General features: G+C 65.5%; 3 protein-coding genes across 10 annotated transcripts; all 3 read right to left on the reverse strand.

The window, feature by feature from the left end:
• Positions 1-24: 24 nt before the first annotated feature.
• On the reverse strand, positions 25-5,904 carry HDAC10 (histone deacetylase 10). 4 transcript variants are annotated; one of them, XM_022596878.3, is made up of 19 exons: positions 5,335-5,897; positions 5,126-5,260; positions 4,798-4,894; positions 4,468-4,565; positions 4,264-4,368; positions 4,033-4,101; positions 3,725-3,851; positions 3,481-3,546; positions 3,253-3,312; positions 3,086-3,175; positions 2,841-2,947; positions 2,693-2,760; positions 2,346-2,613; positions 2,146-2,230; positions 1,664-1,755; positions 1,465-1,521; positions 1,111-1,189; positions 723-905; positions 25-637 (listed from the first exon to the last, which is right to left on the reverse strand). In XM_022596878.3, exons 1-19 carry the CDS (start codon positions 5,391-5,393, stop codon positions 449-451), a joined length of 2,034 nt encoding a protein of 677 aa, XP_022452586.1. In that variant the 5' UTR covers positions 5,394-5,897; the 3' UTR covers positions 25-448. The 4 variants fall into 4 exon arrangements, with proteins under 4 accessions (XP_022452586.1, XP_089777644.1, XP_022452588.1 ...); XM_022596880.3 differs by lacking the exon at positions 25-637 and having other exon boundaries at positions 730-849; positions 5,335-5,903; XM_089921518.1 differs by lacking the exons at positions 2,346-2,613; positions 2,841-2,947 and having other exon boundaries at positions 5,335-5,900.
• A 1,482-nt stretch (positions 5,905-7,386) lies between these two features.
• On the reverse strand, positions 7,387-16,542 carry MAPK12 (mitogen-activated protein kinase 12). 3 transcript variants are annotated; one of them, XR_016395089.1, is made up of 13 exons: positions 15,857-16,542; positions 15,655-15,784; positions 13,887-13,945; positions 12,925-13,036; positions 12,789-12,818; positions 12,487-12,534; positions 11,807-11,921; positions 11,534-11,605; positions 11,187-11,266; positions 11,029-11,107; positions 10,761-10,934; positions 9,758-9,839; positions 7,387-8,367 (listed from the first exon to the last, which is right to left on the reverse strand). XR_016395089.1 is itself a non-coding variant. In XM_089921524.1 (12 exons), the coding sequence occupies exons 1-12, from the start codon at positions 15,979-15,981 to the stop codon at positions 9,826-9,828; spliced, it is 1,038 nt and encodes a 345-aa protein (XP_089777650.1). In that variant the 5' UTR covers positions 15,982-16,542; the 3' UTR covers positions 7,387-9,825. The 3 variants fall into 3 exon arrangements, 2 of the variants coding, with proteins under 2 accessions (XP_089777650.1, XP_022452593.1); XM_089921524.1 differs by having other exon boundaries at positions 7,387-9,839; XM_022596885.3 differs by lacking the exon at positions 9,758-9,839 and having other exon boundaries at positions 15,857-16,192.
• A 1,484-nt stretch (positions 16,543-18,026) lies between these two features.
• MAPK11 (mitogen-activated protein kinase 11) lies at positions 18,027-24,324 on the reverse strand. Of its 3 annotated transcripts, none has more exons than XM_089921523.1 (12): positions 24,168-24,324; positions 21,792-21,921; positions 21,658-21,716; positions 21,476-21,587; positions 21,372-21,401; positions 21,238-21,285; positions 21,038-21,152; positions 20,661-20,732; positions 20,341-20,420; positions 19,813-19,891; positions 19,680-19,726; positions 18,027-19,294 (listed from the first exon to the last, which is right to left on the reverse strand). In XM_089921523.1, the coding sequence occupies exons 1-12, from the start codon at positions 24,281-24,283 to the stop codon at positions 19,016-19,018; spliced, it is 1,167 nt and encodes a 388-aa protein (XP_089777649.1). In that variant the 5' UTR covers positions 24,284-24,324; the 3' UTR covers positions 18,027-19,015. The 3 variants fall into 3 exon arrangements, with proteins under 3 accessions (XP_089777649.1, XP_022452600.1, XP_022452597.1); XM_022596892.3 differs by having other exon boundaries at positions 19,103-19,294; positions 19,553-19,726; positions 24,168-24,323; XM_022596889.3 differs by having other exon boundaries at positions 19,177-19,726; positions 24,168-24,323.
• Positions 24,325-25,823: the final 1,499 nt, after the last annotated feature.

Raw genomic sequence — 25,823 nt, forward strand, 5'->3', positions numbered from 1 at the left:
TCAATAAGGGAGACGGAGTCAGACTTTCGCTTAACCGACGTTTACTGATTGGGCGGGGAGGGAGCGAGGGAGGGGCCGTCCGTGCAGAGACGGGTCGCCGGAGGGGGAGTCTGCGCTGGGGCGGGGGGATACAGAGCCCCTGAGCCAGTGTCCTGGGCAGCCCCGTAGCCTAGCCCTCAGGACAGAGGCCTGGCGCAGAGGTGTGCTGGTGAATGGTTAACAACAGGCTCTTGGGGGACTAGTTGGTAGTGTCTTTTCTGGGGTGTAAATACTCCCACCCTGGCCGATTTCAAGCTACCAGGTCACAGCACGCAAGGAGGAGCTAGGAAGAGGTGCACAACTGCTTGACGCGGCTATGAGCTTGTTCAGGGCAGCACCCCACTCCCCAGGACGTGAGCCCGTCTCCCCACAGAGCTCTAAGGCAGCTGTCGCCCAAGGCCCCAAGCATTCAGCCTGAGCCTGGCCCCCCAGCCTCACTGGCCACCTGCAGCATCTTCCACCGTGGCTCCAGCTGCCCTCTCAGCTGCATCAGGGCCTGCACGTCCTCTGGGGAGGCCATGGAGAAGGGACCCAGGCTGGGGGCTGCCTCTCCATGCAACACTCTGGCCAGGACCACCGCAAGCTGGGGTGTGGATTCCTGAGTCAGCAGCAGAGGTGGAAGCAGTGAGTTGCTGGTTTCTCCTCACTCCCACCCCACAGCAGGTCCACCCCGCCCAGCTCACCTCATCTACAAGGGCCAAGACTCGGCCCCCCGCTGGGCCCCGAAGCAGCGCAGCCAAGAGTGCAGCTTGGGGGTCCCGCAGGCCATGGGCGGGCCCCAGCGCCACCAGCACCAGGTCAGGCTGGAAGCTGTAGGCCAGGGGCAGCACCAGGGCCAGGACACAGCTCAGAAACCCTCCAGTCGTCTGTGGGAGGGACAGCAGCATAGCCCAACCCCTCATCCAGGGAACACCCCTCCAGCTGGCTCAGACCACCCCACCTCCCAATCTCAGGTGGGCGGACACACCCACAGTCCCGCCAGGAAGGGCAGGTGAAAGCCAGGGGTCTGGCCCTCATGCCGATCGATGCCAGTGAGCAGCAGCTGCCCTGCCCTGTGACACCACCACTCACCCCTGGCAGTGGCACAGAGACGTGGAACATGGACAGGGCAGCTGCCTCCTTGCCCCCAATGTTCAGCCATAGATTCCTCCTTCCAGGGGAGAGCAAGCATATGGATACATGAGCTTGTGTGTGAGATGCCGCCCACCGTCGAGAGCCCGGACAGAAGAAGAACAGCTCAGGGGCAGGGATGCTAAGACTGCTGACCCTCTGTGCTGGAGACCCTCCTGGCATTGCTCCCAGGGGCCCTTCTGCCAAAATCCAGCTGCGGAACGCCCCGCCCACCTGTCACCCCTGGGGATCCAGGGTGATGTGCCCACCCACATACTTGCAGAACTGGACATACCCGTGACCTGAGAGTCATACCCGTCATCCGTGAGATCTGGGGGCCGATCCAGCTGCCCCACAGCCAGACAAAGCAGCCTGGAGGAAGAGTTGGCTCCTGGGTAAGCTGCACTCACCCCGCCTGGAGCCCATGCCCAGAGCCACTCCCACATGGCCAGCCAGGGCAGGGGGTGCCCATGGGCCCTGCCTCGTAGCCTCAGACCAGCCATGTGAGGCTTACCTCTGGGCTCCGTGGGACAGGCCACACCGAATGGCCACATCCAGGGTGGCAGCTGCAGCACAGGCTGGGGTGACTGCAATGCCACTGCTCACCTGTGAAGTGAATAACAGGTGTAGAGGGTAACTCCCAAACCAGGTAAACAAACTCATCTGCCCCTTCTTTTGGCCCGTGTCTACGTGGCTGTCACCTGTGCACTCTGAGGTCTAATTACTCCATTTCTGAAACTAAGATGCATAAAACTATAAATCATCCCCTTCACTTCTCTGCCAAAGGGCATTTCGTTGAGAGAACTGAGGGGGGGTGTTCCTGAACCCTGCCCCTGGGGGCTGTTTTGGGAAGGGTCCTGGGCACAAGGCAATGCTCATGTCCACATGGTTCTGTACCACCCAGCCCTCCCCTGGACAGGCCACCTGTCGCAGGCAGGTCCTGGGCCCTGCCCCTGACTCCATGGCCACCCCCCAGCCCCTCCCCAGTGCCCTTACCTGCCCATCCAGGATCCTGTCCAAAAGGTACAGGACTTTCCCGAGTGCAGTGAGGGCCCTGTCCTGGGCCAGGGCCTCATGTGGCCTGTGGTGGACAAACCAGAAGGACACGAGGACACAGAATGACAGACCACAGGTGAGTCACACAGACACATGTGCAGACATGGTCCCGGGCTTCTCCCCAGGCCCACCCTGCCCACCTGGCCCAGGCCTGCGTCTCCTCCTGTGGGGCTGACCCCTCCTCACAGAGGACGTCAGAGGGCAGGGCCAGGGCAGCATCTGGCGCAGCCAAGGCAACAGCCGTGCGTACAGGGGGCGTGGGATTGAGGCGCGGCTGGTCCAAGAGGGAGCTCAGGGCAGCCACGTCCTGGGTCGCTGCTGCCTTGAATTCGGGCCTCCCGGTCAGCAGCAGAGACGAGGGCCTCCCCTCTGGGGAGTGGGGGCTGGGACTCAGTACAGGGGCCACACCTAGGGGGTGGTTCAGTGTCACAGCCACTGCACGAGAGCCTGCGGCACCATCCCACCTGCCGACCCAGGCCACGCTGACCTTGCTGCTGGAGGCTCATCCAGTGAGGGCCCTGGGCTACCCGGACACTCTGGATGGACTCCAGGGCGCTGCGAGGAGAAGCAGGATCAGTGAGGCCTGGTCTCCCACCCCTGGCCCTCCCCACCCTCCTCCGTCCTGCCCCCTGCACCTGCCATGCGGCACCATGGGCCCCAACAGGGGCGGGGCAGGGTCGCCCAGCAGCGCTTGCACCATCATGCACACGGACTGTGAGAGTGACTCCAGGTGGTAGCCACCCTGGGATAAGGAGGGGGCAGAGACACGAAGGGCAGGGGTGTCAGGGGCCCAGGCAGGATGCCCTGCCCCACGAGGCAGGACCCCTCCAACCACATCTCAGGCTCCGGTGCATGCACCCTCCCAGCTCGCCACAATCACCTCTAGCACAGCGCAGACCCGGCCACCAGCCAGCACCTGCAGCAGCTGCGTGAGGTGGGCAAAGCACTCTGGCGTGGCCTGCATCTGTCCCTGCAACCAGAACCAGGTGTGATGAGGCCCTGGCCCCAGGACTCCAGAAGCCCTCCCCAGCCCGGCCAGGTCCTCACCTCAGGATCCCCGATGGCTGAGTCAAATCCCGCGGAGACTAGGACCAGCTCAGGGTTGAACTGCAGGCAGGGCCCGGTGGGGAGAGGCAGAAAAGAAGCTGGAGCTGAGGCGGAGGAGAGGCCCCTCCAGAGAGACCCTCCTCACCCCAGGGGCTCTGTTCCACTTTGGGCACCGCATCGCCCCCAGCCCCCTGCCACTGAGACCGCTTCCACCCCCCTCACGGTCACCTCAAAGGCCACAGGCAACAGCACGTGCAGGAAGGCGGCCACGTAGTCAGCATTTCCCATCCCGACCTGTGGCCAAGGGGCATCAGTGCTGGCCCTGCCAGGGAGGACGGCGGGGTCCTCACCCCTGGGGCCTGGGCTCTGGGGGTGATCGTGGCATGACGCCCTGGGCTTGCACTCGGGGGAGGGAGGAATGTGAGCTGGGGGAGGGGCTCTGGGTGGGGGGCCCAGGGTGAGGGGCAGGCACCTGGTTCCAGGGCAGGTTGACAGTGAAGCCAAGGCCCGGGCCCTGCCCAACAGCGTCTGCATCTGACTCTCGGAGATAGGGCCAGAAGCGCCCGTGCTCATAGCGGTGCCAGGAGAAATAAAGGACGCTGCGACAGTCAGCCGGGGCCAGAGGGCAGGCCCCTCAGCCCCAGGGCTCCTTGCAGAAGCCTAACCGCACCCCACCGAGCACACAGCCACGTCTGCTCCCTCAGACTTTCCCAGGCCGGGCAATGCTCATCCTGAAAAGTAGGGTCGCAGGGGAGGGTCTTGTCCCCACCCCCAGCTTACCTGGGGTCGTCCTCAAAGATATACTGGATGCCCTGGCCATGGTGGACATCCCAGTCAACGATGAGGATCCTGGGGACAGACAGCTCTGGGGTCCCCGAGGGCAGGGCCTCCCACCTCCAGGCCAGGAGCCAGGCCCAGGATGGGAAGGAGCTGGGTGGGGTCCCTCAAAGGCCCCCTCCACCCCCTTCCTCTCTGGCCTGGGCCTCACCCTGCAGTCAGACGGGCACAAACCTGTGCAGCCCGTGCTGCCGCTGGGCATGTTTGGCCGCTATGGCCACGTTGTTGAACACGCAGAATCCATTGGCGGCAGCCCTCTGGCTATGGTGCCCAGGAGGCCTGGGGGTGGGAGTGGGGTATGGGGCGTGTCAGCGTCATCCTGCGTCCTCACAGGGCTACCCACAGGTCGAGGCGGCCAGGGAAGGGGGCAGCTCTCACCTCACCAGGGCGAGCCCGTTGCGCACAGCTCCCGCCAGCACTGCATCCACCAGCTGCAGCGCCGCCCCCACAGCCAGCCGGGCACAGTGGAAGGTACTCTGCCAGGGCGAGGGTGCAGGTAAGCCCCCTGCCCACTACCCCTCACAGGCTCTACCAAGCCCTGTGCCAGGCTGCAGGGCACCAAGCACTGAGCAGAACTGGCCAGGCCAGTCCCGGGTGCCCGCAGCAGCAGCCAGAAGGGCACTGGCACACGGGAACATTGCCCGTGTGAACAGGCACGAGTACCCGGATGTGTGACTGGGTGGGTGGGTGTGTCCCCAGGGCACGCACCGGGTGGAAGTAGACGGCATCGTACTGTCCAGACAGGGTCTGGAGCTCCCCGGTGCCCAAGGCCTGGGTCCCCCGCACCAGGGCCACATACTCCGGGCTGCAAAGGGGTTAGGCAGGCAAGGCAGGGTCACCTGGAGGAGCAGGCGGAGGAGAAACGGGATCTGGACCCCCAGTGGGACCACCCCCCTCACTGCTCCCTCACCCACCCATCCAACGGTGAAACTGAGGCTTGGGGGGGTAGGCTCTGTTTGCCAGGCTCCAGCAGGCTGGGGCAGGCCCAGGTCCTGGACCACAGCTTCAGGGGCAGGGGGCCCACCCCAAGTCTGACCTGTGCACCAGGCCCAGTTCCGCCTCCGAGGCCTCCCGGGCTGCCAGCTGCAGACACCTTTGCTCCAGGCCACGCTGCTGCAGGCGTTCCAGGGCTGTGGTCAGGCGCTCCGGGCACTCGATCTCGCACTCGGGGCTGAATGGACAGAGAGCTCAGAGTCCAGAGCCCCTCCTCATCCCCCGCCTCTGCCTCTGCCATGTCCCACTTACTCGTCCCAGAGCAGCCGGGCAGCTGTCATGTCCTCGTGGTACACAAGTGCGGTCCCCATGGCCTGACCGTGGTCACTCTGGGCCACTCAGGGTGGGCAGGACCCAAACACTACCACTCACAGGTAGGTGAGTGCACTGCCCGCCCCCCCTTGGCAGCCCCAGGGAGCAGCCCAACGCCTGGAGCACAGCCGGGGACGCGGGCGCGGAGCCCGGACAGGAAGGAGGCCCCAGATCCGGCTGGCGCCAGAGCGGGGCAGGGTTCGATAGGGTGGCTCGCGGGGCTCGGCTTCCGGCTTCCTCCAACTCGGACCTGGCATGGACCCGCCTCCGGCTGCCCCAAACCCCGCCCCGATGCAGCGGGGCGGGCCGAAGACTGGGCCCCTCGGGGTTCTGCCCACGCCGCCTTTCCCTCCAGCTGAGGCTCCACCTCCTACTCTCGCCGGAGCCCGGAGAGGGTCGCCGGCCTCGGCGCCCCTGCGTAAGTCGGAGGGGACTGGTGCGAGGACGGAGGGCCAGTGTGCCCAGGCTCCTGCGGACCGTCACGGCGGCCTCACCTGCGTGCTATGAGCCGAGCCACGCGGGTCCGTGCCCCCCCCTCCCCAAGCCTCCCCCAGGCCCACCCTGACCCCGCAGGCCCACCCTGACCCCGCAGGCCACGGGTCAGACGCGTCAGTAGCCCATTGCGCCCAGCGCTGACCGAGGACCCCCAGCAAGGGCTCAGGGAGGAGCTGCGCGGGAAGGATCGCGAGGCCGAGGGTCCTTAGGGGCAAGGCCACAAGGAGAGAGCCTCGACCGGGGACGGTAGTCGTGGCTTAGCCCGGCCTGGGCCGCAGCGCAGCGCTGCCCCCAAGGCTCAAGGAGGGAATGACAGTATCCGATTTAAGCTCCAGGAAGACCCCTGACCGAAGAGCGGACGAGTCGGAGGGTCAGGCAGAGAAGCTGGACAGGAGCGGCGCAGCGTCGGGGTAGGCAGGGCGGAGGCCAACAGAGGGAGTGTCTGGGCGAGGGATGAATGAGTGAGAGAACGAATGAGGCCAGTAAAGGAGGAGGCGCGGGCCCAGCCAAGACCAAGATGGCCAAAGAGGGGAGGAAACAGGGAGCCCCCGGCCTCAAACGGAGGGGATTTCTGGGGACTGAGCCGGGGTCGGGGGGGACCCCGCGGGTCTTTGGGGACGGAGACATGGGCGGAGTCTGGTCTTGGAGGCGGGGCCCGGGCGGACCCTTTTGAGGCAGGGCTTGGATGGGGGGCGGTTCCTGGGGGGGTGGGGGTGTCTGGGAAGGCGGGCATCCTCGAGGCGGGGCCGCCGCGGGTTGGGTTCCCGGTCTTGGAGGCGGAGCCCTGGAGGCGGGTCTCTTGGAGGCGGGACGTGAGCAGGGGCCCTGAAGTCTGGGAAGTGGGGCCCTGGGGCGGGCGTGCCCCAGTCCCGTTCTCTGGTCGCCCCGGCTGTTCGGGGGCGATCCCCAAGGTGGGATGGATGCAGAGGGAGGCCTTGACAGGGCCCCGCTGCCCGCGGCAAGCAGCCCCGCGTGGATCGCCACCGTTCTGGCCAGGATACCTGCTGGTGCGGGTAGCCGGCGGCCTGCGGGGCTCTGGGAAGACGTGCCCGCCCCTGAGCCAATCACGGCGGCTGGAAAACAGCGTGTTGATTGGCCGTCCTGGGCACGTGGCCGCGAAGGCGGGGCCTGCGCCAGACCGCCCCGCCTGGATCGCTGAGAGCCGGGGATCCGGGCGGGGCTCCGTCAGAGGCGCGGGAGGGCCCCTGGGCAGAGAAGGCAGGTACCTACTCTGGCAACTCGTCTGACCGTATTCGGCTGAACCAACTGGGTGCGTCCATCTGAGCCCCAGGCCGGGAGAAGGGTGACGGCCTGGCCCCGCTTTGGGCGCGCCTGCCGGGGGACAGGTGGGAGGAGCCAGGGCGGGCGCAGGAGCCCTAGAGTGGCCCCTGACCCAGCTGCCAGTCCTCGGAGACGTCGAATGGCCGTCAGAGGGCCCCGCGGGCTCGCCAATGGCGGTGGGGCATGACGGGGGAGGGGCAGGAAAAAGAGCACAGAAACCACCCTTCTGCTAAGGCACAGACGTCTCAGAGACACCCGAGGTGCCTCGCGGCGTCTAGCGTGACCCCACCTCCCCAAGAACCTGGCCTTGGAGAGTGTAGGGAGCCCAAACACCTGGGGCTGAGACCCGAGCTGGACCCTAACCCCCTCACCCCCATCAGGCCCTGCCCTGGGTCTGACTCCAGGGTCTTAGCTTAGAGGAAGGCCACCCCACAAGAGGGGCAGGGCCAAGTCCTAACGTGGGGGGCTCCAGACTTGGGGCTCACTGGCACAGGACGGGGGTGTAGGTGGGCACCAGCTTTGTGACCTGGGAGGGAGGAGGTGCCCAGGCCCAGTGGCTCAAGATGGGGCTGAGGCTCCCAGGCCAGCCCCCTTACTCCATACAAAAGCCTAAAGGTGGAGATCCAGCCCAGAAATCAGGAAGTGAAGCAGAGTGGGAGCTACAAAAGGGTTTATTTCCTCCAGCCGTGTGGCCATACCACGTGGCCAATGTACATTTAAGGGGGGTGGTACAGAAGCGTCCACACCAACGCCCCCAGGAGACATGTCCCTGAGTCAGTGCTCTGCACCCTCCCGTCCTTCCTTTTCAGCACAGTCCAGAGCAGACAGGGTCAGAGACTAGGCTTTGACCCCAAACCCCATCCCACCCCACAGGTTCTGAGGCTTCTGCTGCACCCTGGGGGAGGGGACCACTGCTCAGGGGGTCAGAGCCCAGGTGGGCGTCCTGTCCAGAAAGTCCAGATGCTCCTCCAAGGTTAGGCTGAGGTGGGCTCTGAGAGCAGGGGAACAGGCTTCCAGAAGAGGCTCCATGGATCGAGGGGACTCCTGGGATGCAAGCCCCAGCCAAGGTCCCAGTGGCAAACAGGATCTCCCTTCCAGGCCCAGGGCCCAGGGGTATTCACAGGGCCGTCTCCTTGGAGACCTTGGTCCCCAGCTGTCGGGGAGGCTTGAAGCTGAGCACCTCTCTGTATGTGACACCTGGGGCAGGATGAGAGGGACAGAGTCATGGGAGAAGGGGCCCATCACCCATCACAGCTCCACAGTGCACACCAAGGATGGACGCCAGTGACCAAGACGAAGCACTGGGCCCAGCTCACTGGTGCTCACGGGGACCAGCGTTAAGTCCCATGAGATTCCACTTGGGGTGGGGGTGGAGAGCGGAGGCCCAGAGCACAGGCTGTTAGTCACTGAACTAGGGGGCCCGCCCGTCCCCCAAATTAACAGGGTCAGAGACCACCGCTGGGGTTCAGGCACCAGGTGGACTCCTTTGTCCCACATGTGCAAGTCCACCTGTGTCCATCCACAGGGACTGTCCACCCTGACAGGGCTCCTGCAACCCACACCCACGGCCCCTAGGGTGGCCTTGGCTCCACAGCCTGCCTCAGTGAACAGAGAACATCTGAGGAATGTAAACCAATGTGTTCACTTGAGTGGAGTTGCTCAGGGTCCCACGAGGGCACACCGCAGCTTCTGGATCCAGAACATCTATGAAACGAGTATGGGGACTTCCCTGGTGGCACAGTGGTTGAGAATCCGCCTGCCAATGCAGGGGACATGGGTTTGACCTCTGGTCCAGGAAGATCCCACATGCTGCGGAGCAACAAAGCCCATGCGCCACAACTACTGAGCCTGCACTCTAGAGCCCGCAAGCCACAACTACTGAGCCCACGTGCCACAACTACTGAAGCCCACACGCCGAGAGCCCAAGCTCTGCAACGAGAAGCCACCACAATGAGAAGCCCTCACAATGCAACGAAGAGTAGCCCCTGCTCGCCGCAACTAGAGAAAGCCTGCGCGCAGCAACTAAGACCAACAACGAAGACCCAATGCAGCCAGAAATTAATTAATTAATTAATAAACGAGTGTGGAATTGCCACCAACTGCCTGCAGCATCCAGCTTCCTCGCCGGTGCTCGTGTTTCCTGAACCTTGCCCAGAGCGAGCCGTCCCAAAGGAAGGGGGGTGCTGCCCCGCCTCCCCTCCGACCAGCCTGCAAGAGGACGGTTCCGCTCCACCTACCCCAGGGTGCCCACGCTCACCTGGCCACAGGAACGCGCGTTTGGGGGACCACTGGTACTCCACAAGCCCAGTTCAGGAAGGACTGTGCCTTTAGAGCAGGTGGTCTGTGTGGTTTGCCCAGCACACGGCACAGTTGTATTGCTACCCCGTGAGGTGCCTCCCAGGCCGTCATCTAACCCTGGTGCAGGGGCCCATCCACACAGGGAAGGTTTGTATAGAGAGGTCCTTGCTGTAAAGCTGGCTTTTCCCGGGGAAACAGGAGGTGATGAGTTTGCATTCCTGACCAGGGGCTCAACCACAAACAGACCACATGTCCGCCACCGTCTGTAGTAAAAAGCAAAAGCTCTTACTACAGTTTGTGGCGGAGACCGCAGAGAGGATCCTGTGGCCCATGGTTTTCGGTTTTCTTGTTATCTTTCTAGCAACAGAGAACTTACAAGCACAAAACACAGCACAGATAAGGGCAGAGCCGCTGCTGGGACTCCCCGATGACCCTGAAGAATGTGGTTTGAGAAGCACAACCCGTCCAGCCCCACCTCTACCCCCCACATCCAGGACCGCGGCCCCAGGTCTGAGGCACAGCCAGAACGGGGTCTAGGACAGTGGCAACCAGTGCCACAGCTCCGTCGGCGCTGACTGCTGCCCTCAGACGTCCCTGCTCCCCCAGGGGGGTCCCGCAGCCACCGAGAAAAGATGCCTGCCATGCCAGAATGGAGCTAGACAAGGCCCGTTCCAGCATGGGGCGTCAGGGCCCCAGCAGAGGGAGGCCCGGGGACTGTAAAGGGCAGGCGTCCCTGAGCCCAGCCTCAGGCTGAGCAGGTGTCGGGAGCCCTCAGAGAAGGAGAGAGGGGCCCTCGGTTTCCAGGCCAATGCAAAGCCTGGAGATGCAGAGCACAGGTAGAGGGAGGTCTGAAGTGCTCAGTGGGGCTAGAGGGGACGGGCGAGGGGTAGTGAGGAAGGGGGAGGTGCTATGGACTGCCTGGAGTGGGCCTGATCCTGCTGGCAGGACGAGGGGTGTGCAGCTGTCTAGGTAGGAGGGGTCCTGAAAGGGACACAGAGGCCAGAAGATTCAAGAGGTATGAGCAGAGGCCTGGGGGAGTGGGTGCTGAGGGTCTCCAGGGTAGCCCGGCCTCTGGCCTAGACGTGGGGAGGCACGCTGGCAGGCCTGGGGGCCGGGAGAGGCCAAGTGCTCAGGTCGCCTTGGCCCGGAAGCCCAGCTGCCCTCTGACCTCCACTGTGTGCCTCACCTAACCTGCATCCCAGGGTGGGGGGGACCCAGGACTCTGAGCCCTGGCCACCTGCACGGGGCTGGTGGGGTCCAGCCACAGGCCCTGCCCAGAGCCCCCCACTCACGCTTCCACTCTTCCAGCGTGCGGTCCACGTCATCAAAGGATTCATCGTACTTTTGAGCTTTGGGCTCGTCCTCCGTGTCGTGCAGCGACTCGAAGTAGGGGTGGGTCAGCGCCTTGGCCGCCGTCACCCGCCGCTCCGCATCCAGCACGAGCATCTTCTCCAGGAGGTTCACAGCTGGGGGAAGGGGGGGTCAGGCCAGGCTGAGGGGCGGGTCCCAGGCCCCGGTACCCACATCACTGACCCCGTGCCCACCGCAGCCCCACCCTACCCAGAGGGCTTGCGTTGGTCAGGATGGCGGCAAAATCCTTTTTCTCTAGCTCGGGGAGGCCATTCATGTAGTTCTGAGCCTGTGTGGGAAGAAAGGGTGAGGCGCCGGCCCCCAGGCCCAGACCCAGGCCTCCAGCTCACGCCTGGCTCCCAAGTGACCTCGGCACTCTGCAGCCTCTGCACGAACTCGGCGGGAGGCGTCCCCGTCACCTTCATGATTTCCTTCAGCTGGTCCAGGTCTTGGCTGAGGTCAGGAGCACAGCGCGGGGCCAGAGGGCAGAGCTCACCTACCCACCCAGCCCGCGCAGTGCGCCTGGCCTGCTCCCCGCAGGTGTAGGGCAAGCCTCCCCCGCACCCAGCTCCAGGTGTAGGGCAGAGCTCACCTACCCACCCAGCCCGGGCAGTGCGCCTGGCCTGCTCCCCGCAGGTGTAGGGCAAGCCTCCCCCGCACCCAGCTCCAGGTGTAGGGCAAGCCTCCCCCGCACCCAGCTCCAGGTATAGGATACGGTCGCTGCCTTTGAAGAGCGTCTCCCCTGTGATCATCTCAGCCATGATGCAGCCCACTGACCAGATGTCCACTGAGACAGAAGCCCCTCCATCAGGGCTCTGTGGGCTGGGGAGCCGGGCACACACAGACGCAGGAGTGGGGGCAGCGGAGGGGGGCATGGGCCCAGGAGCCATCTAGCCTACCACGCCCTGCCCAGCCCCGGCCCAGCTCAGCAGCCTCCCCGCAGAGCAGCTCGGGGAACCTGGTGCCGCGTCTCCGGGCAGCGCCTCACCCGTCTGTGTGTAGTGCATCCAATTCAAGATGACCTCAGGCGCCCGGTACCACCGGGTCACCACGTACCCAGTCATCTCGCTATCTGCCTGCCGGGCCAGGCCAAAGTCCAGGATCTACAGCCAGAATCAGAAAGTGGGGCAAAGCGGTCCCTGGGGAGTGGGTGGGCCAGCCGTGGGCCAGAAGACCCCAAGGGCACTGGGCACACCGGGGCCTCCTGCCAAGCCTCTGGGGCCCGAGGTCGCAGCCAGGTACCCCTAAGCCTCCCTGCGGGTTCCTCCCCACAGCCAGTGCACCCAGCGCAACCGACTGTGCCTGCCCCCGACCCTTACAACAGGCACCCTGGGGGGGGTCTCCTGCCCCTGGACCTCCGCTCCCTGTGAACCGCCGGGCCCCAGCCAGCACTTTTAGGAAGGCCTGCTCAGCCCTGCCCTGGCTCAGGCACGGGGAGCTGGGGACACCGCCCGCCCTTCCCCTCAAGCAGGTATGCCCCCGTGCCACCCCACCCAGTGCCTCCCCAGGGCCCATCTGCCCATCAGCTGCTCGGCCACTGCCTGGATAGCTGTGGTCTGTCCCTCCGCCTGGGCCTGGGCCAGTCCGCCTCCAGGCCTGAGGGCCAAGGGGCCGGCGGGCAGATGGGCAGGTGCGGGGGAGGCCCCGAGCCCCCAACCCAACACACACCTTGAGCTCACAGTCCTCGTTCACGGCCAGGTTGCCGGGCTTCAGGTCCTGGGGGCAGAAGAAAGGTGGCTGTGCAGCCCCGCCCGCCAGGGCGCAAGGGCAAGGGCCCGAGCAGCAACTGAATGTGGGAGCATCGGGCTAGGCCGGGCCACCCTGCAGCCCTTCCAGGAAGGGTGGAGGTGCACAGCCCCCGGGCTGTGGGCAGGCAGGGTGCCCCCTCGCGGGTGAGACAGGAAGCCCCAAAGGTGGAGCCCCTCGCGCGCCCACAGCCAGGGGAAGCGCCCACCTTGGCCAGGACTCACCCTGTGGATGATGCCAGCAGCATGGATGTACTGTGGGGACACAGAGGGGTCAGCAGCAGTCAGTTCGCAGGAACGTCAGAGCCCCAGCCCCGCCTAGGGGGACCCCACCCACTCTGGCAGCACCCCAAGTCCCCACCTTCAGCCCCTTGAGCATCTGGTAGACGAGGAACTGGATTCGGTCCTCACTCAGCTTCTCGTGCTTCATGAGCTTCCCCAGGTCGGTGCCCATGAACGGCATCACCAGGTAACTGCGGGGTCAGGGAGGGGCCAGACAGCTGGGGTCACGCCCGTGGGCCTGGGCTCAGGCCCTGGAAGAGCCTGTCACCCTGCAGCACCCAGTCCCCACCCCCCACAGCACTGCACTGGGCTCTACCCTCCTACCACCCACCGGGCCCTGCGATGCCAGGCAGGTCGGGACTGCGCTTTGGGGACTCCTGGAGGGTGGCCTAGGGGCTGGGAGACCAAGGCTCATAGGCAGGGGCGGGGGCGTGAGAAAGGAGGGAAGTGCCTGTGGGCAGGGGTGTGACAGCAGGACATCTGGGTCAGAGGAGCAGGCTGGGCAGGTGGACGGAGACACAGAGAGAGGTGCTTAGCACCCCGCCAGCATGAGTCCTTGACCCCTGCCAGGTCAGGCAACGAGCCTGTCCTGCCCCCCACCCCGGGCCAGGCCCCTGGCTCTTGGCCAACAGGAGTGTGAGGCCACGGGTGGCCACCCGGGCAGGCACAGGGCAGCACTGGGTCCCCCCCAACCCGCCGGCAAAGGTCAGCAGCTCCAGTTACAGGCCACACTCTTAGCGCCAGGGTTCCAGAGCACAGGACCCACTCACAAACCCTCAGGTACGAGGCTCACACCTCCGGCACTGGAGGAGGAGGCCCAGATCCACCCAGTGGTACCAGCACCGTGGGTCCCTGGGGCATGTGGCAGGGGGTGGACTGCGGTGTGGTGAGCGGGTGGGCAGTGTGCACCTGACGCCCATCCAGGCTGCAAGGCAAGGCCTGCCTCAGGCGGCCCACCTGCCAACCCCAAAGCTGAAGTGGACACCCAAGAGCCACCCAACACCACCTGCTCTGCCCGGCCAGCCCCTGGCCGGCACTCACAAGTCTGTGAAATCATCCAGGGTCTCATTGGGTGTGAACACATCCAGCAGCCCAATTACCTGGGGAGGAGGCCAGAGCACCAGGTGGGCTGGGGACACAGATACAGCTGAGGGCACACCCTGCTCTGGGCAGGAAAGGCCCCTGCAGCTGTCCTGGTCTCCCCCCACTGCCCACAGGGCCCTGCTCTGCCCACTGGCAGCTCAACCCTGCCCTGGCACACATGCCCATAAACAAGGGCTATTTTTGGATGGTGACAGCCGGGATCCTTTGGGGGAGGGGCAGCCCCAAGTCTGGGTCAGCTCCCAGCCATCCAAGGAGCTCCAGCCCCTTGGCCCTTCCTCCCCCTCTTCCTATCCCCACTGAAGACCCAGGAACAGTGTGGGGACAGCCAGTATCTAGCAGGCCCTTCCAGGGGCCGTGCCTCCGCCAGAGAGGCCCAGGCAGGCAGCCCTGTGAGCACACCGGCAGCCACAGCCGGCCCCGCAGCCCTCGCTGGACAGCAGATGGGGAGTGTGACAACTGGCACCTGGGGCTTCTGGTGACAGGGCCTCCAGGGACCCCAGGAGGCCTGCACATCAGAGTGGCTGGAGGCACAGGTGGATGTGCTGGCAGGGGGACACCTGGCAGAGGCCATGCGAATGGTGGCCGGGCAGGACGCAGAACGCTCGGAGCGCTTGAGGAATACGGGGAGAGAGGCCAGGTGGCCGAGGACCAGGCCACGACGCAGCCAAAGAGAAGCCAAAGAAAACCCAAGCACGCCCGCAGCACCTGGTGAAGGCTTGCTTTGATCCTAGGAGCTTCGGCAAAAAGAGTTTAAATAGGTGTGATGCTGAATGTGTCCCCTGGCTACTATACGGGGACAAACTGGAGTGAGGTGACAGTGGACACGAGGTGCAGGAACAGCCACCACGGCCAGAGACATGGGTGGCGGGAGGAGAGAACAGTGGGACATCCAGAGAGAGGCCTGGAGGCAGGTGAGGCCCGGGCATCGGGAGGTTTTAGCAAGAATCCTGGAAGTTAAATGGGGGTCCACCCGGTTGGTGGAGACTTCTGGGCCTCTGCACGGCGTGGGGTGGGGGGGGAGGAGGCCTGAAGTGGGCACAGAAGGGGCAGGAGGACTGGGACCTCAGCCTCTCAGAGCCTACCTCCTACGGGAAGAGGAGTTTATGAAATGCAGCACTGGAGGGAGGTGGCGGCACCCAGCTGCTGAGGGGCTGCTGCGGCTCAGGAGGTGGAGTGGGGTCAGGAAAGGAGCTGCAGGAGGGGGGCCGGGTGGGGCGGCAGGGGGGGTGCCTGGGAGAGGCTAAGTGCCCCTTCCAGGAAAACCGCTCCTCCCACCTGAAGTTCTCTCTCACCTCGGGGCTCCTGGCTGGAGGCAGGGTTTGGAGTGAGACCTGGAGGATCCCCTCGGCCTGGGCAAGTGGCTGTCCCCTGACCAGACCCTGGGCCGAGGAGCCAGATGGGGCTCCAGCAAGAAGCCAAAGAGCTAAGTCCTTCCCGGGACTGGCCCAGGCGGAGCGGACTAGACCCCGGGGAAGCAGCTCTCTTAGGACGAAGCGGGGCTCGGCCCTCACCACTGTGACCAGCCCCCCCCCCCCCGGGGACACTGCCTGACCCCTCGCCTCCGCCCGCCCCGCCACCCAGGGGAGCAGCCCAGGGGCTGGGTAGGAGGGACCGGGTCTTCGGGGCACGGTTTGGGGGGAGAAGGGAGATGAGCAGAGGTGAGATGATGGACGCGGTGCCCGGAGCTGGGGACCGCGCGACTCACGTTCTCATGGCGCATGTGCTTGAGCAGGCGCAGCTCGCGGTAGGCGCGCTTGGCGAACAGCTCGGACTGGAAGGGCCGGTACAGCTTCTTTATGGCCACCTTGGCGCCCGTGCGGCTGTCCACCGCCGAGCTGCGGGGCGCACCGCTTAGCGGGAGGCCCGGGCCACCAAGCCCCCGGCCACCCCGCCCGGCCTGTGCTCACCACACGGCGCCATAGGCGCCCGAGCCTACGGGCTGCAGGTCCTGGTACACGGCGCGCACCTCCCAGGCCGTCTTGGTCACCTCCTGGCGGTAAAAGCCCTTGCGGGCGGGCGGCGGAGAGCTCATGGCTGGCCGGGCACCGCCCCCGCCGCGGACCCCGCGGGCGCTTCGCCTCGAGGGCCGGGGACCCGGGATCCGTGAGACGCCCTGGCGCGCACCCCGGGCCACCGCCGCGCGGGCAGAGCCGGCTCCGCGCCGTCGCCGGGGCACCCCGCTGCCGGCTTTCGCGTCCGGGCTCTCCGGAGCCGCCGACCCCGGCCCGCGCCCAGCCCCCGCCCGGCTAGCGCGAGGCCCCTCCCCTGCGGACGGACCAACCGGCCCCCGGGCCGCGCGCACGTGACGCCCCTTCCGCCCTTCTGCCCCTCCGGAAACATGAGGCGGCGGCCGCCGCCTGGGAAGCCGGAGGCTGGGGGAAGGAGAGCGCCGCTTGGCAGCTCTGTCCCATCCTAGACCCAGACGCGGCGCCCGAGACCCCGGCCCTCCTCCGCACTCCGCACTCGGGATGAACTACGCGGACCCGAGTGGAGGCTGTGTCAGCGGGGCCTCGTGGGGCTCGCGCCTCCTCCTCACGACCGCGCCCCCAGGGCACTGGCCCATCCTGGCAGCCTGAGCTCGTCGATTGCTACCCCCAACCGCAAATCACTGACCACCAGTCCCGCCCACTTCCAACTCCCCACCCCGCAGGACGACCTTCACCCTGGGGCTGACCCATCCACCCCCCAGTACGGGGTTCCCCGGCCCCTATCTTGCTTCCATCCCCCTTTCCCAGTGAAGAAGTTGATTCTGTCTCCCAAACTCAGACTGCCTACCAAGCCGGAAGCAGAGAGGGTGGGTCTTGTAGGTCCCCCTGGGCCCCTGTGCTCTGAAGGCTCTTCCTCACTGCACGTCTGGGTGGAGACTGCTCCGGAGATTTGCACGTCCCTCTGCCTGTCCCACCCCTGCTCAGCTGAGGCCCTCAGGTGTGCTCTTCAAAGCCCAGCTCGAACTTCTCCACTCTCTCCAGGGAGGTGTGCCTGACCCCAGGGCTGAAGGGGGGCCCTACTGGGGCTCGCTCGGTGGGTGCCCCCTTACCCTTAGGTGGGGACGTCATCATTTCAGGGGTCTGGCCCATCCTGGACCAGATGCTGCTGGACGACAGAGCCCCCAGCCCTGTGACCCAGACCTGAGAGTGGGGTAGTAAGATCCCCAGGGCCCCCTGCCCCGCCCTCTGTGCCTTGCACCACGAATCAGCAGCTCAGCAGCTCCGGCCTGGCCAGAGCAGCTTTACAGCTGGGCCGCGCGGTGATCTGATCGGGGTGCTCAGGAGTTGCAGGCTTGTCAGTGGGGGCAGCCTGGTGTCACTGGAGCCACAACCGCCCATCCCCGTGCCCTTCATGCCCTGGGCCGCCTGTGGCACTCCACCTGCCTCCTCCAGGAAGCCCCCAGCTGGCCCCCTTACTCCCTGTGATGGGGTCCAGAGGTCCAGAAAGGTCCTGCATCAGGCCAGACTCCCAGATGCGGCATGTCCCAGTTCTGCTCCCATCCCCCACCCCACCCCCACAGGACTTGGCCCAGCCAGATCTCCAGGGGTTCTCCAAGACCTGAGGGCCAGCACTCACACTGACCAGGCCTCTGCAGGCCCAGCCCCCAGATGATCCCCACCCCCACCCCCAGGGCCTAGGGCAAAGGCGTAGAAGGTCCCCATCCTGGGGATACCCTGCTTTCCCAGCCTGAGCTGCAGTGAGCGGCAGGGGCTGGTCGCTCAATGTATGTCCCGAGGCTGAAGCAGCCCTCTTTCCCCTTAACCAGGAGGGAAAGGAAAGCTGCCTCCCTGACCCTGGGGAAGGGCAGGCCTTTGCTCCCAGAGACCTCAACACCCCCGACCCGCGTCCTCGCTGACCGCTGAGTGAAGGGGCAGGTCTGGGTCTGGGCCAGATCCCGCCCAATGAAACTCTGAGGGCAGCGGGTTGACTGCTGGTGGCCATCATGCCCTGTCCACCTCAGACCCCACTGGCCCTCAGGGAGCAGGGAGGGTGAAGGTGGCTGCTCTGACCAGGGACCAGCGGAATATGGCCACCCTCTCCAGGCAGTGGGGTCAGCGCGGGAGCAGAACCTAGAGCTGGAGACACAAGCCGGGTGAGAGGGGAACTTTATTGCGAAACCCTGGGGCAGGCACTTAGCATTCAGACCTCCCTGGTCCTGCGAGGTGAGAGGTCACCACCTGACAGACGCCCCTTGACGGAGGACCCACACCTCCCACACGCCTGGAGCAGGGCCCTGTCCCAGAGGTCGCTAGGTCAACTCCACTCCGGAAGGCGGGAAGAGGCCAAGGGCTGACCCACAGACTTGAGTGCCCCAGCGCCCGGCTGCAGGGCCAGAGGGTGGGCAGAGGTAGAGTGGGCATAGGCTTCTTCATCAGCTCTGGGCCAAGGTCCAGGATCCGGGTCCACATCGGCATGTGTGTCCTCAAGGCTGGAGGCCCCCGTGCCTGCCAGCCCCCCAGCTGGCACAGTGCCCTCATGCCTCAGAACCCTGCTGCAGCCCTCACACCCAAGGAGCAGGGGGCTTTTGCTCACATGGCTGCCCACGGCCACCTGAGCCCCTTGCATGCTGCCCAGCAGGATCTCAGCAATGCCCCCTCCCCACCCACACCAGGAACTGAGGGGAGGGGAGGCAACAGTAGGCCTCCTGCTGGCCATGGCCACTGGCCCTCAGGTGCCCTCAGGTTCACATGCGTCTGCGTCTACTTAGACATGTGAATTCCAGGAGCACATATGTGCCGCACAGCATAGGTGAACACACGGCTCCAGGCAGCTGTCCCCACTCTGCCACCCCCACGGAAGATCCTTTGAGTCTCAGCACTTTCCAGGGTAGCCCCCCACATCCAGGCTGAGCAGCTCTGACCATCGAGACCCCTTCCTTTGTCTCCAGGAGCTCCGGCCCCAAGGCACTGCCCCCCACAGACAGCCCTCTGCGACCCAGGAGATCTGGAAACAGACACACTCCCCAGGGGGGAGCTCTTATGGCACCCAGGTCCCCCATAGCGAGGTCCCAAAAGAGACCCAGGTTGCTGGGAGGGGGTAGGAGGACCAAGGAAGTCCAGCATGCTCTATCCAGACTCCTACACCCGTGGCTCACACACGTGCAGGCTTCCCACAAGGCGCGGCGTGTAGACAAGGGTCCCAGGCCAGGGGTGGGCGCTGCTGGCCGCAGTGGTGTTGGGAGGTGCCCCTTGTGGGAGTCTGGCGGGCCGAGGTGGGAGGGCAGGCGGGCTCAGGCCCCTCCTCGGGTCCGAGTGCAGCTGGCGAGCCGCATTCCCCTCACTGCTTAACGTCCAGGCTGCCAGGCGGCTGCGGTGGCTCTGGGGGCTTGAAGCTGAGGACTTCCTGGTAGGTGAGCTCTGCGAGGGGAGGAGGAAGGGTGAGCTCAGGCCTTCAGCAGCCCAGGCCCACCACCCTCCGAGAGCAGCCTCGGCCCATGGGCCCCTTCCTGGGCCTGCCCCGTGCTGCCCCCAAGCCTCTGCTGGACACACCCAACCCCAGCTCTACCTGACCCCCTTGTCGTGGCCTCGCTCAGACCACTCTCAAGAGAAACTGGAGCACTTCCTGCAGAAAACAGGCAGCGCTCAGCCTCTGGGGGACACAGCCCTCAGGCCCACCCTTCCACTCCTCCACCGTGCGCTCCTTGGCCTCAACGCTTTCGTCGTAGGGCTCGGCCTCGGGCTCATCATCGGGGTCGTGGTACTGGCTGAAGTAGGCATGGGCCAGGGCCTCGGCTGCACTGACCCTCTGGTCACTGTCCAGCACCAGCATCCTTCCCAGGAGGTCCACAGCTGCAGAGGGGCGGGGTGCAGGGCTGGTCAGCTCCACAGCCAGGGCTAGACATGGAGCCCAGCCCGGATCCAGGGCCCATCCTCACCCAGGGGGTTGGCTCCATGGAAGATGCTCCTGAGGTCCTTCTGGGGCATGTGGGGCAGGGACTGGATGTAGGTCCGGGCCTAGGAGCACAGGGGAAGGGCCTGAGGGGGCTGCTCAACGCCTGCCTAAGCCAGGCAGAGGCCTGCCGGGAGAAGCCCCCAGACTCAGTCTCTCCAGCAGGCCTGGGCAAGGGCATACGCGGACCAGAGACCTCCCCGCTTTGGATCTGGTGGCTACGGCACCTTGCCTGGCCCTGCGTGCCTGCACGTCCCGGGCCTGGTGCCTCTCCACTGTCCACGGCCAGGACACTGCATGTGCCGAGGTTTTACCCTCAGTGTCCCTCATGCCTGGAATGTCTCCCCAGTTCACCTGTTTCCCCCTGAAGGGGTCGGCGCCTGCCTTGGGGTCTATTCCACTGTGACCCATGCTCCCCCCGTGGTGCCCCATCTATCCCCACAGCGCCCCTTCCTCCAGAGTGCGGGCGGGGGAGTGGCTGGTCAGCAGAGGGGGCTGGTGGCCAATGACTCACATGTTCCGACGATATCTTTGCCAGAACCTCAGGGCTGGGTGTGCCCACCACCTCCATGATGCGCTTCAGCTGGTCGATGTCTGCCTGGCTCAGGAAATGCCCAACGGCCAAGCACGGACTCTCCCCGGGACCCCAAACCCCAGACCTTGGGTCACTGCCCAGAACATGCTCTCCTGCCGCTGGGGACAGCAGTGAGCCCAAGGTGGCACGGTGTGGGGCAGAGGGGGCAAGACTGGCCAGAAAGGGCCAGAGCCCACCCCCCTCGACCCCCACCCCGCAGCAGGAGACCCTGGCTCACCCCTAACCTGCGCCAAGGATACAGTCATTTCCTGGGAAAAGGGCCTTTCCCTGGAGCAGCTCGGCCATGATGCAGCCCACAGACCAGATGTCCACTGTGGGAGGAGGCGTCTCCATCAGTCTGCCCACCCCAAGTCCCTCCTCAGAGAGCTGGGGGCTGGCTGCACTGAGCCAGCCCAGCGGCCCCGCGCTCACGCGCAGGCCCAAAGCCGGCAGCCCCTCCTCTCTAGACACAACCCTGGGCAGGGGGAAGCGTCAGCCCAGGACCCACCATGCTCTGCCTTTCTGAAGGTCTGTTTGTGAAGGCAGGTCCCCCACCTGGCCTGTCCCCCAAGGTCCTTGGCCTCTGGGTCCCAGGCCCACCCGCCCCAGGGGGCTGCCCCACACGGACTGACATCACCTGTCTGGTTGTAGTGCATCCAGTTCAGCATGATCTCAGGGGCCCGGTACCAGCGCGTGGCCACGTAGCCAGTCATCTCCTCGTCCGCCTGGCGCGCGAGCCCAAAGTCCAGGATCTAGAGGCACCGCCAGGCTTGTCAGCGCCTCCAGGTCTCTGCCTCCCGGCCGGCCGACCCGCCAGCCCCTCCCCCAGCGGCTCACCCGCAGCTCGCAGTCCTCGTTCACAGCCAAGTTGCTGGGCTTCAGGTCCTGCAGGGCGGGCGCGGCGTGAGCGCAGGCAAAGCCGCCGCCGCCGCCGCAGGAGCCCCACGCCCCCCCTCGCGCGCGGCACCTACCCGGTGGATGATCCCCGCCGAGTGGATGTACTGCGAGGGGGAGACGGCGGGGGCGTCAGGTTCTGCCCCCTGCGCCCCCGCCCGCCCCCCGCTTCCGCGCCCACCTTCAGCCCGCGCAGCAGCTGGTACACGAGGAACTGAACGTGCTCGTCGCTCAGCGCCTGGCACTTGACGATGTTGTTCAGGTCGGCGCCCATCAGCGTGGTCACCAGGTACCTGGGTAGCGGCAGGGATGAGCACAGAGTCCCCACCCCGACCCCGCGCCCTCCCCGCCACGGCCGCTCACACTTCGCTGAAGTCCTCGAGGGAGGTGGCCGGCGTGAACACGTCCAGCAGCCCGATGACCTGGGTGCAGAGGGCAGTCAGGGCTCGGCGGCCCGCGGGCGCCCCCCACCCCCGGCCCGGCCGCCCCCAGCTCACGTTCTCGTGCTTCAGGTGCTTGAGCAGCCGCAGCTCGCGGTACGTCCTCCGCGCGTGGATGAGCGACTGGAAGGGGCGCGACAGCTTCTTCACCGCCACCCTCTGGCGCAGCCGCGTGTCGTAGGCTGAGCTGCAAGGCGGCCTGTGAGGCCCAGCCTCCGTCGCGAGGTCCCCACAGGCCAGAAGGCCTCCGGCACCAGGAGGCGGTCTGAACACTCCCTCCAAGACTCTCCCCTCCCTCCTGGAGTCCTGCAGCTTCCTCCAGAGTCAGTTCACCCTCCACCCCGCCCTCTGACCCCCAGCCTTCCCAGCCCACCTGGGAGCCCAGGGCAGGACCTGGATTTCTCCTGTCTCCTGGCCCCAGTGACTCTTGCCCCCAGCTCAGGGTGGAAATAACAGGCCAGGGAAACAGCCAGTGGCAGACAGCAGGCAGCCCCTCCAGCTCCCCCATAGGCCAGGGGGTCTGGGAGGCCCCCTGAGGGGGTTCCAGAGTCACCTCCAAAGCCCCCAAATATTCAAAATATGGAGGAAAACCTGACCAAAGGGGTTTATTGCATGGTTATTTTTCACAATGAGAAACTGGACAGCAGGAAATACCCAGCAGAGGGTGGTGCCTGGACCCACAGAATATTTCCCCTCGTGCAACCCCACTCCCCTGAGGTCTAGACCCTCAAGCCCCACACCCAGCTACTCTTCACAGGAGATGCCACACTCACGGGCATCATCCTCAAACACAAGTGGCCTGGTCGTCCAGTGGCCCCACTGCCCCTCGGGAAGGGATGCCTTCGCCCAGTGTTCCCTCTGGCTGCTGCCCCCCCCTTCCCTCCCACTTCATCTCCAGGATCCAGCCTCCCTCCAGAGCGAGTGGAGCCTCAGCCCACCTCCCATGCCCACGTGGCCCAGGGAGCAGCTCCTGCAGGACCTGGGGTGCTCATGGGCCCAGGCAGTGCTGGAGGAAAGTCCCTCCCCCATCCAAGTCACTGCTGGGGTGGGAAGTAGGGGAGTGGCTCTTCATGGGGTGCGTGTGCACGCTCGTGTGTGTGTGTGTGTGTGTGTGTGTGCGTGCGTGCACGCGCAGCAGATCCTTTTGTGTCTGCACAGTCAACAAAGGACTGTGGGAATTGGCACCGGGTCACCAGCTTCCTCAGACATCAGAGGAGGGAGGGAGCCCATCACCGGCATGGGGGCCCTGCAGAGCTAAGTGGTGGAGAGAGACCTCCCCTGGGGAGCCTGACTGTCCCTACGAGTTCCCAGAAGGCACTTCCAGCAAGGGCTCTGTCAGATCCCCCAGGGACCACTCACACATTGGCCCACACCCTCTTCCTGCCCTTGTGGTCTTAGACATGAAGATAGAGGCCTGTGGCTGGAATGGCCTGAGATTCCTGATGGCTGGCCAGTGGCGGAGTGAGATCTGAGGCCCAGGGGACCCCAAACCTCTGCTCCAGGCTCCAGTGCTGGGCCTCGTAAGGGGGTCTGAGAAGTCCCACTCCCAACCTTCTGCAGGATCCTGGAGCAACACCCTGCCCCCAGGGGCCCTGCCTCCCCACACCCATGACCCCCACAGTCACCCCGCATTTCACAGGTTCTGGGTTCTGGGGGGTCACCTCTCAACATCCACACCCACAATCAGGCTCACTGTCAACACCGCAACTGCAACCTGGACTGTCCGCAAGCAAGCCCCTGCCACCCAAAGCCCCCTCCGGCCTCCACGCCACCAGGTCCAGAGGCCTCCCCCGGCCCCACACCCCCTGCTGTCTGGGCTCCAGGGCCTAACTGCAGGCTGCGTGTGAGCTCTCTTGGTTGGGGCAAAAATGGGGTGGGGTGTAGACGCCCCCTAGGGGGGGATGGTAGGCGTCTCTGATCAGGCCTAAGCCCCATTCGGAGCCCGAGATCCCTTGGAAAATGGGGCAGTGGACTGGACCCACGGGGGAGCTTGCGGTCGTTCGTAGGTGAGGGGTCTTGCCCCCCACCCCCCAATCTGGGCTCTTCCTTTTCAAACAGAGCTACCCACCCTGGGGCGGGGGTACCTGCCGGAGCCCAGATGCCTGGCCCTTGACGGGGGGCACCCCCGATGCATGCTCAGACATCAAGGGGCCCGGGGGACCTGCCCGCCCTTTCGGCAGCTGTGACGCCGCAGGATTCGGGCCCGGAGGGGGACGCTCCGGGTTGGAGGGGCGGGAGGACGACCCCTCTCCCGCCGGGGAGAGGCTCGGGTAGGAAAGTTTCCCTCACGCCCCCACCCCCCATTCATTCCTCGGATCTGCGTAAGGCCCGGGGGCGGAGGCAGGGCGAGCCCCTCCCCACGCCGGGAACCCCGCACGGGCGGGGAGGGGGCGCGCGCTCAGTCCCCCCGCCTTTGCCCCGTCCCGCCCCTACCAGACGGAGCCGTAGGCGCCCGAGCCCACCGGGCGCAGCCCTTGCAGCCGCTGCGGCACCTCCCACACCGTCTTGTTCAGCTCCTGCCGATAGAAGCCGGCGCGCGGGCCCGACATGTCCAGAGCGGCCGCAGCTCGGCCCGCGCCCCGCCCCGCGCCCCCCGCCCCGCGGAGCCCGAGCCGGAGGCCGGAGGCGGAGCGGAGCGGGGCGGGGCCGGGGCGGGGGTTCCCGCAGACGAACGCGCGGCTTCCTGCCCCTCCGAGGCGGCGGTCGAGCGGAAACCGGCCTTCCCGGGGCGGGGTGGGGAGGTGGGGGGAAGGGGATGCCGTGGAACGACTTGCCGCCCACCTCCCGGGGTCCACGCACTTCCCCAATGTCCGCCGCGTGGGTCCTCGGCGCGGCACCGCCCGGACCAGGCCGCCACCACCTCTCAGGACTCAGCTCCCCGCACCCTCCCCTGCCGGCACAGACGCCGGCACCGCCCCGCTGTCCACCTCCCCCCGCGTCCCGCCATCCGCCTAGTCCGGGTCCTGCGTTTAACGCGCCTTCAACCTGCTCTGGTCCGTGCATCCCTTCTCTCCTCTCACCTGCACCGCACCTCTTCCCCCAGCGTGCTCCCACAGAAATGAAGGTAGAATCCTCTAAATCAAAGAAGCCAGGGACAAGCCATGGGAGGTATTTTTTTATCAGAATAGAAAATACCCCCTAATAAAAGCTAGGCATTTGCTTGGATAGGGCCCGTCCGCCGCGGGCAGGTGCAAGTGCCTTGCATCCTGGGTCAGCCTGCCTTCCCCCCCCCGCGGAGGCCATCCGGCCTTGGCGGTGTGCTTCGCTTCCCGGTAACCCTTCCACGGTCTGGTGTGGCGTCCTGCACGGGCTGGCTCCGGGACTGGGCCCTGCTGCCCTTTGGGAGAAGCGTGACTGCCGGGCCAGGCCCGGAGACCAGCCCTCAGGACCAGGGACAGCGGCGGCACCAGGGGCCTTTGGGGTGTTGGGCCCGTAAGACGCTCTCCCCAAATGGGTCCTCTTTGGGGCCTGGTACCTTTCCTCCTTCTGAAACAGCTCCCTCAGCTGTCAACTCTTCGAGGAAGCCCACCCTGACTTTCCTAGGTCCTGCGGGGCTCCCCTAGTTGGAAACCACCGTTCCCCGAGATCGGTGAACTCTGCCCAGCACCGCACATTTCCTCTCTCCACCTGGAAGGTGCAGTTCGCGCAGGCGGCCGAAACTGTGAAGGGGCATGTTCCCTAGTTCAGCATCTGTGTAGAGCTCTAGGTCAGAGTGATTATTCCTGCTTCCCACTTAAAGTGACAGTGGTTCGGAGAGAACATTGCCTGGGATATAAATACCTCCTGACCCCCCACCCTGCAGAAGCAGTGGGTAGAGGTTGGGCTGCCTCCTCCCAGGAGAGGGGGAAATCAGGCTGAGGTCCCAACCTTCCACTTTTTTGAAACAAACTAAAGCCTGAGTTTTTATGTGAAATCTCCTGATACTCAAATATTGATAACCAAATTAAAATAAAACATGTCAACACAGTACCAGGCAAACGGACACTTCTGCCTGGCAAATCCGGACCCTGGGGGGAGCCCAAAAGTGAGAAAGGAAGCAGGGTCCCAGTCCCAGCCGCTCTGGCCTCAGTTCCCTCTCTGGGAGCCAGC

This window comes from Delphinapterus leucas, chromosome 11 (assembly GCF_059928025.1).
Source record: "Delphinapterus leucas isolate spDelLeu-1000000601 "Yukka" chromosome 11, BTC_Dleu_Yukka2, whole genome shotgun sequence".
Lineage (NCBI taxonomy): Eukaryota > Metazoa > Chordata > Mammalia > Artiodactyla > Monodontidae > Delphinapterus > Delphinapterus leucas.

What these genes read in the sequence shown, in the direction of transcription:
- HDAC10 (XM_022596878.3), bottom strand. Translation starts at nt 5,393, where the DNA reads ATGGGGACCGCACTTGTGTACCACGAGGACATGACAGCTGCCCGGCTG. An exon ending in CAGCCATCGGGGATCCTGAG is followed by an intron (nt 3,176 to 3,252) that starts GTGAGGACCTGG and finishes TTCTGGTTGCAG; the next exon opens with GGACAGATGCAGGCCACGCC. An exon ending in CTGTCCCACGGAGCCCAGAG is followed by an intron (nt 1,522 to 1,663) that starts GTAAGCCTCACA and finishes CTCTTCCTCCAG; the next exon opens with GCTGCTTTGTCTGGCTGTGG.
- MAPK12 (XM_022596885.3), bottom strand. Translation starts at nt 15,981, where the DNA reads ATGAGCTCTCCGCCGCCCGCCCGCAAGGGCTTTTACCGCCAGGAGGTG. An exon ending in AGCACATGCGCCATGAGAAC is followed by an intron (nt 13,946 to 15,654) that starts GTGAGTCGCGCG and finishes CCTCCTCCCCAG; the next exon opens with GTAATTGGGCTGCTGGATGT. An exon ending in CTGGATGATTTCACAGACTT is followed by an intron (nt 13,037 to 13,886) that starts GTGAGTGCCGGC and finishes CTGACCCCGCAG; the next exon opens with TTACCTGGTGATGCCGTTCA.
- MAPK11 (XM_089921523.1), bottom strand. Translation starts at nt 24,283, where the DNA reads ATGTCGGGCCCGCGCGCCGGCTTCTATCGGCAGGAGCTGAACAAGACG. An exon ending in CCTTTTCCCAGGAAATGACT is followed by an intron (nt 20,421 to 20,660) that starts GTATCCTTGGCG and finishes TGAGCCAGGCAG; the next exon opens with ACATCGACCAGCTGAAGCGC. An exon ending in TGCTGGACAGTGACCAGAGG is followed by an intron (nt 19,295 to 19,679) that starts GTCAGTGCAGCC and finishes CTCCCCTCGCAG; the next exon opens with AGCTCACCTACCAGGAAGTC.